Source organism: Anopheles merus, unplaced genomic scaffold (genome assembly GCF_017562075.2).
Source record: "Anopheles merus strain MAF unplaced genomic scaffold, AmerM5.1 LNR4000606, whole genome shotgun sequence".
Lineage (NCBI taxonomy): Eukaryota > Metazoa > Arthropoda > Insecta > Diptera > Culicidae > Anopheles > Anopheles merus.
The window spans coordinates 7,287-17,483 of record NW_024428186.1 but is presented as its reverse complement, the minus strand read 5'-3'; the positions used below and the strand labels follow the sequence as shown (position 1 = coordinate 17,483).

The 10,197-nt window shown below is 38.7% G+C and overlaps 1 protein-coding gene across 1 annotated transcript; it reads right to left on the bottom strand.

The window, feature by feature from the left end:
- Window positions 1-2,287: 2,287 nt before the first annotated feature.
- On the bottom strand, window positions 2,288-8,123 carry LOC121602759 (limbic system-associated membrane protein-like; the record flags this gene model as incomplete). The annotated part of the gene is given in 9 exon segments (XM_041931519.1): window positions 2,288-2,698; window positions 3,272-3,521; window positions 3,563-3,724; window positions 4,049-4,195; window positions 5,931-5,959; window positions 5,962-6,084; window positions 7,109-7,259; window positions 7,755-7,909; window positions 7,912-8,123. Coding segments are annotated over 9 exon segments (1,426 nt in total), but the record flags the coding sequence as incomplete, so codon positions are not given.
- Window positions 8,124-10,197: the final 2,074 nt, after the last annotated feature.

Genomic DNA, 10,197 nt, shown 5'->3' with positions numbered 1-10,197 from the left:
CGTCTCATATTTGGAGAAGCCGCTCGGCTTGTGCAAGCGCACGAGTCTACCGTTTTCATCTATGATAATTTTCAAAAACAACTCGACAAAGAGCTTTCGTTCGTCACAGTCAGGTGAGCTTCGCGGTATGTTAGCAAAGTGGTGTATACACAAACGGGTAAAAATTTTCTGCTGGGGTTATATTGTTTCAATGATTATAGCATGAAACGTGTAAAGCACGCTTTCAAAAAGTTTTACTTCAGACGTCGTTTAATATACATCTCGTCAATCATTAAGTATACAGGATGACAACAAGCTTGACTTGAGAAGATTTTCTGTACTGCCGTTAAGTGGTTGATTCTGCAAATCCGGTAGCGAACCGTTGTTGAACAATAAAATGCTGGCTTCTGCTGCTTGACCCAGGTTATAATCTAATCCAGATTGGGGCGTGATGTTAAGCTATGTAGTATGCAACTCTCTTAAGAGTTGAATAAATTCTTAAAAACGTACTGTACAGCGTACGCCAGGCACACAGCTTGAAAAACAAAGTTTAATGGAAGTTTTTTGTTTTTGTTTTAGTTAGAAAAAAAACTGCATGTTATTCTAATTTTTGTTCGGCAATATGTTCGGTAATTAAATATGTATAAGCTCCTATCTTGAAAAGCTGTAGTCAAATGCAAATCAAAACGAATATTGCTAACATACTACTTAAGCGAGCTGTAATTTACTCCGTGTCAAAGCTTTCTTTGCGTCTTTGTTGTTTGAATCTAAAAAATAATAAAATAAATACGGCAAAGCCCTCAAAATTGTTAATCAGATTTCGTTTCTTTTTCTTTGTAGAGTAAATATGCATTATTTTGCTGGAATGTTAACATGGTTTTGATTTGTTTTTCTTTTGTTCGTTCTTATTTTGTAGCATAGCTTTACCTATCCTTTGTGATAGCTGTAATTGATCTCTCCTTAGTGGTCCCATAACATAAATTATTTTTACATGAGAACGAAATTGCTATCTCACATATCGTCTTTTGTGCGTATGATGATGCAATAGTCGGTTATTTTCAGTTGCTGTAAAGATTGTAAAATCTTGTTTTTGGGCTGACAGTTTCAGTTACCTTGATTGCAACTGTAACGTGGAAGGAATATACGTTGCAAAAGATCTATTTACACATGTTTCTGAAGGACTGAGTTTTTGTATATGAAGTTCTATCTTCTAGCTGGATTATTTCAGGATAATAAATGATTATGTCAATTGTATTTCTGTGGAATGTCTGGAGCGCAAGTACATTGCATGCATCTGGTGTTTGGCGCAACAACCCTCTTTGATCTAGGCCTGATCTTAGCCATATGTGTTTATCTTCTGAGAACAGGGTGGTCAGGAATATCAGTATTCGGTTTCCTTTCCTGATTTGAACCCACAAAAAGGGTATGTTGTTACGTCGCACATTGGTATGACGAGGTCGACTAACTACACGTCTTTGAAAGTATCTGTGTTGGCAATGGTATATGTAACATCATTTGAGTTTGTTTTCATGATTGGTAAAGACAGTGGCTCTAGCGAGTAATGGAAGTGATGTGACGAATGATAAATGGACATTACCAAGCTGACGAGCATAAAATACTTTAGGATCAATTCTGTTTAATACACTTACAAGATTTAAGGGAAGATTGTTATAAGCTGGAACGATAACTCTTTGGTATCGCGTTCGTATATTTTCCCATTTTCTCTAGCCGCACAGTTTCGTAGTGACCCTTCTTGTAAATGCATTTAATATATTACACTAACCATGTCAAGCACTTCCATACTATTTGCCATTTTTGTAATTAATTTTTGTGGCTTCAGCTAGAGCGTTGTTTGTTTCCAACTAAGCTTTAATCAAAGTATTGGGTAGTTATTTTCATGGCAAAAGTATTATCTACATCATTTACCTAACTGCATATGAAATTCTATTGTGTTTTCATTTAGAAATATAAAAATTCCTTGTCAATTGAATCAATCTATGTTTGATTGTGATTGTATCGATAAACACGGCAGCGGAACAATGATCAAATCAACCAAAAAAAAAACAGCGAACATAGCGGTGGCGCTTATTCTGTTCCGAATATATGAACACTATTGTAAGAGCACCACATGGTTGTCCCTTAAACTTCTTAGTATGCAATTTGTTGACATCGTAATCGAAACAACTGTCTCATTTGTCCATAACTCATGATAAGGTCTGGGAGTACGTGCTGTGTATGAACTGAACTTAATTTACTAGATTAATGGCAAATTGAAATTGAGTATCGTCGATTGCATGCTTGAATATTCTGTGCCCATAAATTAGTGGTTGCTGTTGATAATATGTTTCCATACCTGCGGTTCCATAACACACAGTGCCCCGGTGAGGAAATTCGGTGGATTTTTGGTGACTCCGACGGTGTAGTAGTACGGCGAAACGGAAGTGACGATGCTCGGCGTACATGCGAATCCATGTAGCGAGTTTTCAATGATTCATTGGAATGGAAAGTGGAAGATACGCAAATCATACCACCGATAAGGCAGCGTGATACAACGACGGCAGTAGGTGTGTGGTAATTAATACGATGAAAATGGAAAGTGTCCATGATTTATGTAAATGAGTGCCTGTGATCGTACTAGCATCGCTGCTGCTCAGCAGTCCCTTATCTAGCAACCCGGCACCGTGGACGGCAGGTTGTGCGGATGGCTCCAGTTCCATATCTAAGCAAGTGGGAGAGTGCAAGAAAAAAAAAAACACCCCAACCATGTGGGGTTTAAGAGAAGAACATAGAAACAAAATGTGAGAACAAATCATGTAATTAATGGAAGTAATTTCGTGGTTTGGATGTGTTTTTTGCATTATGTTGGTTTTACTGACAACGACCACGCCGTGTTTAAGTGAATAATTACTTCGAAAACATACGCTTAGAGCAGAAGGACCATACTACATGGAACTCACATGATAGAACAAATGCAATGCCGATTTGTATGCAAAGTTAACAGGTATGTAAACGACAGCATTGCCATGAAAGCACATAAAAAAAGTCGTTTAAAACAACAAAACTCACCAAACGAGGTATGAAAGTACTTTTTTCTCCTAACGTCGTTTGGCAAACGTTTGCTTTTGGCAATGATTTGAATGAACAGGTAAATTTATTCTCTAGTGCCTCACACACCAGCGCAAAAAGGAATCGAAATAATGAGATTCACTAATTTCTTGCCGGAAAAGTTTCAGCCACCCATACCGCCCCATACCTGCCCTTCCCCATCCCTACACCCTGCTGCTAGACATACCTTCCGAACGAGTGGAGAAGTGAAATATACTCGACAGCTTGTTCCAACCATGATCGTTCCGCGCCTGTACCCGTGCTTCATAGTTGCTAGCTGGTTTGAGGTTCTTCAGCTGAAAGCTCATCCGATGCCGAATAGTGGGTTGGTACGTGGCGTACGGAGGCACCAAATTGTAGAAGTGATTGGGTGCACCGTAATCATTCATCTCCGGTATGACAACGTTTTCCCACTGGTCGCCACCGTGGCACTGACGCTGCCGCTGAATGGGCTGCTATACAGGTGGCTGTTTGTTGCTGGTCGATCACTGTAGATGTGATTGTCAAGGGGGTTCTCGTGGTGCAAAAGATGCATGCTTTTCGAGGCAAGCCGGAAGAACAGACGATATTCGCGGATTGGAGAGTAGCTTTGTACAGTCCAGGAGATGTTGTACTGATCTCGATAGCTGCTGAGTGTTGGCTGCAATAAATATGATTTTTCACCAAACATTTCTAGACTATACTGTAGACATAACTGGGACAGGTTGTACATAATTTAGGTAGAATGTTTACGTTTGAAAAGCAAAATAATTGGATTGGTTTTACTGGCGCCGTGTCTTAAGTCATGCGAGGTACGTATCAACTGCTGACATAAGAATGAATTAAACCTAAGTGTTACTGGGAATTGGGGAGTGCTGCTATGTAAAAAATGTAATCATTTAGAAACAACGAATTTACAGCGAGTGCCGTTTTCGTTAGTCGAGGTTTATTAAAAAAATCGTACGACCTTTGGTGTGGTACTTACCGAGTCAAAGTAACATAGCGTTGGCAATCCGCTGAGGGACAGCGTGCCACGGTCTTTGCCAAGAGCGTTCGATGCCTGACAAGTGTAGTTCCCAATATCTGAGTATGTAACATTACGAATAACGAGACTGTACTTGTTGCCCCGATTCTGTGCGCAAAAGATAAAGAGTACGAGAATCATTAGAAGAAGTAGGATTAAAAATCAGGAAACATGCAATGCTTGCAGAAATAAATGTAACTTGAGCGATTTTTGTCGAATGGGTGACACCATATTTGCTGATTGCGAAATACCGCACTGAGATTCGTTTCCGTTTTATGCGTTTTATCTGCTACGTAGTGGCATTTTATAAAGCGAGAAGATCTGGGGCTGTCTAGTGATTGCACTGGACTGGCAATTCCGATTGTACGAGAGTAAAAACCTTCTCAGTCATTAGACACATTGATTTCACTGTAGTATCATTCTGAATCCGAATAACACTCGCTGGCTTAAACAGGCAATCAGATACATGCAAATGAAAATGTGGGACTTCAAAGATACGCTAGATTCTAAGTTACTAATAATGTGCAATCGATCGAAAGTGTGTCCACTATACTTATACTATGCTGGTTTGTAAAAGAATAACTTTTTTTTCCAATTTCGCTTTCCAATACGGAAACCACTTAATCATTTTAAGGACCAAGTATTTATGAGCAACGTACATTCATACATCAAACCACCTTCGCACATCAAGTAAGAGCCCAAGACGAATAAATGGAGAAAGGGCTCGAGTCTCTTCTACACTGTATGGCAACGTTTCGAGTGATGGCAAACACTGCCATCTCACAGCATGAGAAGCGATAGAACAACATGACGTTCTTGACAGGGTGTGTGCGCTATCATGCTATCTTATGCTTAGCACGCTTGAGCGTCTGTGTAAGAAGTGTATTGCCTCCCTTTTTGACGGTTGGCTGGTAAGCTCATGCAGGAAAATGGTGGTGGTTTCAATTTCTGTTTCAAAATGAATTATTATAATAAAACTTCCACTCATTTGTCGCGCGAGTCGTGCTACGATATCGTTGAGTTGGAACTTTTGCTTTCCGCACGCCGCCACCATGACTTTTCTCGCAGACGAGTAAATTAAATTGAAAGTTTTAATTTACCAGGCGACACATGGGTAACTGACATTATTCTTGTGAGTGACTGAAATCCGGTATGCAACGATGCGGGGGTTGGGTTGGAGGTTATTATTATGGAAGTTTTTTTCAGCTTTGTTTAAATGATGTGCGCTAGATGATAGAGTTGTAAAACGCCACGAAGCAAGGAAGACATATGTTGCTTGCATTATTTTCGCCTATTGCTGTATGCGTCTTTCGAGAAAATATGTGATAAAAATGTGTCTAATAATGTTTGATAAGGTATATTTATGTATAATAGCATGTTTGTAATGAATGCTGCCAAAATTTATTTATTAATAATTATTGCTTTAAAAATAAAAGGAAAGAGAGTCGCAAATACAACAATAATCATCAAATTTCAGCCAAATTGCCATTTCCAACAATGTTAAACGGGATGATCAATTGTGCCCCCAACTTTGTATTTAGTTCCTCGCTTTATAAGTGAATGTCTTTAACAAATGCACAAAAGTGCAACCAAAAGTCAATTTAATTACAATATGAAGATTTCTGTTAACGTGAAAGATAAACCAAACTGAACATAGTTACGTTGAGTATATAAACTTTATCACCGCCATGGACAAAGACTAATACAAAATTATACCACCGTCAGTAGTTGCATGACATTCGTTGCACTCAATTCCTCGTAAGCAGGCGTTGTCGATGCAGTAACAATTCTTACTATCATATTTTCGCACACAATCCTACATGAGTAGCTTGCTGAAACGCACCTGTTGTGAGAACTGCTCTGTTATTCCGATTGAGTAGTGTCTTGATACCAGACCACACTTGGCGTAGGCTCTCCATGAACGATACACACCAGCTGAGCCTCGTGACCGATTCCACTATGCACAGTTGGTTGTTCTACTTCAATTTCTGGAGGATCTATAAAGATAATAAATCTGGCATGGTAAATTTGCTTATGGGAAAGAAATACATTTTTGCCAAACATTGTTAGAAAAAGATTGCGATATGTTGTTTGTTCGTATGCTCAGTAACTGTTGGGTGCAAATGAATGAAAAAAAAAAAAAATTGCGATTGCTGCGCGATTGTACCATGCATCGCATAAAAAGTGTACGCCACCAAACCGTGTCCTTAATTTTGAAATTGTCTAATGAGTGTTGCTATTATGCTGCAGTAGCTAGGCTCGGCTATTGGTTTTAATTGCATTTTGCCTTGCTTTTCACTTGCAATTGTGACTCTCCCTCATTACCGTTTCACAAGCATGCATACTCATGTGCGCTAAAGCCCTGCGTAGATTGGTACCGGAAACGAAGTTTTGAGATTGTTTCGTTCCGAGAGATGAATTTGCATCCCGGCATCCCGCAGTTCACAGCACACACGAGGAATACGGTGCGTTGATACACGTAAACTTTTCTAGCAATGCTGTTATCCCGTACAAAAGGGCTCATGTTGTCCGCATACCAGTCGCTTAGTAAGTTTGGGATGAGCTGATATGCAAGAGGGAAATCGGATACAGAAACGACAGATGACGTCCCAGTCGTGCTGGACTTTGGCGATAAATGGACATACTCTGAATAAGTAATGGCACGTAGCATGTGATTGGTACTCCCATTTCGTACTACACGACACTGAAATAGTGTCGTGTGGGTGCTATTGTATGCACTGTCTAAATTTCCACGAAAGAACTGATGAGAAAGTTAGCACATTAAAATGAAAACTGGAAATTTCACTAGAATTTGGTATGTGTTGTGTGTTGTATGGGATGTGTTATTTTTCATTTCATTCTTATAATGTTATCCTCGTTTCTATCGTCTATCTAATACAAGTGAAAACATGTTCAATGAATTAGTTTGATGCAGGAACAAATCGTTTGATTCATATTGTGAAATATAATTCTTGCATAACTGTTTGTATATAATTTTCAACCGATGTTTTGAATACCTACATAATACATTTACGAAAACCTCTCTGGTGTCCGGTTGACCGACACGATTATCTGCAGTACATTTGTAATGACCACTGGTGTGTCGGTTAGCATGCAGTATGTCGAGTACGTTGCCCGTCTTGTTTGCCTCTCCATTTGGCATCATGTTATTCTACAAAATAGATGAAGAAAGATAATTTTGCTTTTTAATAGACTTTAAACGTGCGTGAGGTTCGTCTTTATAAATGACTTAAATTATTATGGTTATAAAAACACAAAATAGTTATTTTTTCAAGAAATGAATTAAGCATGACGGTCTGCCACATTATTTGTGTCTTAGTAATTGTTACTATGTTTGTTACAGTAAAAAGTGGTTGTATGTTTCATTCTTCTTCTTTGGCACAACAACCGCTGTCGGTCAAGGCCTGCCTTTACCCACTGGTGAAGTGAGCTTGGCTTTCTTTGACTTATTGTTACCATAGCAGAATAGTCAGTCCTACGTATGGGGGCTCGGTCTATTCGGGACTTGAACCCATGACGGGCATGTTGTTACGTCGTACGAGTTGACGACTGTACCACCAGACCGGCCCTTTACCAATGATAATAATGTTCATTACCAATGATAATAAAAACTAATGAGAGAGAGAGAAAATAAAAGAGTTCTTACCTTTCTGGACCACACAATTTTTGGAGTCGGATTACCGGATGCTCGACATTCCATGCGTATCGGTGCTCCTTTATGAATGTCCATTTTGTTCGATGGTGAAATGTAGTCTATTTTTGGAGGTACTAAAATTTCAAGTGTATGTACAATTTCTTTCGTTCCATCGAACCAATCTGACAAATGTAGTCCCCAGCATCCGAATTGCGCACGTCTCGGATTTCTAAGTTATACCCGGTTGACAACGATCCATGTGGATCAGTATGCGCTTGCACTGGCATTAAGCGAATTCTCGGATTAACGGTAACCTTCACATTTCCAGCCGTTAGTACGGCAATGTCGCGTTTCCATGCCAGCACATATTGACTAGAGTTTCTATAACAACACGTCAGAGAACAAATCAGTTTAAGGTGTTTGAGAGTGTTTAGTTGGGGTGTGATTATTTCTTGTTGTTTTTGAAATAGAAGGATATATTTGATACCTGTTTCATTAATTTTACACGGCAACACTACTGTAGAACCGATCGCTATACTGTACTTTTGTCCTAGTGTGAGAAATCCAGGAGAATATCTATCTTCCTCTAGAAAATTGCTGTCTGGAAAGTGTCCACTTGGTAGAGCCATAGATTCTGCAAAAAAGAGATAGTTCATGGGGTGTTTTTAAATTAAAATTTTTATTTTTATATTATATATTCGTATCATATTTTATTCAAAATATAATGCGACTTCTTTTTATTTTTATATTTTTTTTTTATATTTTTGTATTATTATTATGTACAAACAATATTAGAAAAAACCCCAATTTCCTAAGAATGTAGCAAGTAGCTTTTAGAAAGACCTGCATTGAAAGATGTAAAACATGAATAAACACTGTATTCGTGTCAATGTGAGACCCGTGGTACAATCATCTACTCGCACTGCTTAAAAAAAACATGCAATTCATCAATTAAGCTCCGTATGGACCAGTTACCCTTACGCAAAACTGACTATCCTGCTATAGGTTAACATATCAATCTGAGATAGTGTGACTTCTGTTGACAACATTGGAGATGTGCGCCTATCGCAACACCTATGAAGCCGTCTGAGTCGCTGCCAGGACAATCGTCACTACTCTTCAAATTAGGTGGAATCTGGAGAATAAACCATCGGCAAGGCACTGAAGACGAGCTGGACGGCGAATGACGAACAACGGGCGTCTGACTGGTCCAAGGGATAAGACTCTCCGCAAAGGTTACAACACCTGAAAAGGGACAAATCTCATTGTCCTTATATTTTCTGCTTTTCCTTTTGTCCATGTTTTTATCTATTTTTTTATTTTTTTATTATTTTTTTATTCCCTTTTATTTTCCTCTTAGCAATCTATTGCGTACCAGGACAACTGCAATGTCTAGTAAAAAGTGGTCATAACAATCAACGACTCGTCGTGTTAAGAAGGGCTTTCGTCGTTTAGTCGTTCGAGTTACTAATAACGGCCGTCTTCGGTTCAAGCCTAGTATCGATCGTACCTCCGCAGCAAGGATTGACTATCCGGCTGCGTGGTAATTAACTAAGTCTCGAATGCCTTATAGGCGGCATATCCGCGTTAGGACGTTACGTCAAATAGAAGAAGAAGAAGGTATTGTATTACGCATGAAAAGACAACGATTTTTGGACTTTTATCCCTAGGGGAAACGGCAAGCAAAATTGCACCAAAACGTGGCTGAAGGGATGAAGTTATTGTTTTGTGAACATTTTGTGTTTCTGTGCATGTAGATCTGTTGACAAAAGTTTCCTTAATAGAATACTACATTTAACCTTAAAACACCATACTAATTGACAAAACCATCAATTGCTACCGAATTTCATTGAAAATGAATCAACTCTCGTTAAGTGGTGCGTATTACCGCATGAACCCATAACTCTCAGAACGGCCATATATTAATTCGTTCTTGATTGCTGACTACTTTTTTCGTGACTACAACTCGTGGTTCATAAAAAATAGAAAAGGTGCATTTTGCCCCAAGGGTGCATATTACCCCAGCAACACCTAATTAAACAATACATATTACAACAAACGTATATCATTGGTAAGCAGTTCGGTATGAAAAATACTTGCGAGTATTTTACACATACATCAATCATCAATCTCAAAGCGTAATTTAAGATGTTTTGAAATATGGAGGCTCATTCATATTACTTCGGTTATTTACTTTTTCTATGCATCACCAGCCCAGCCGCTCATATCACATCATGCGAATCACCATAGAAAATATGATTATCAATTATAGTGAGCAGTATTGTGCTACCTTAGCTTATTTTCTTTTTTCAATACCAAAGATCGATGTTCATGTATTTTACAATAATCAGAGATAGTTCTTTTCGAAGTATGATTGCTTCCCTGTACCGCATAATTGAAGAACATGTCTTGCTAATGCTTGTTGAGAATTTGTTTTGGTGCACAATCATACGTC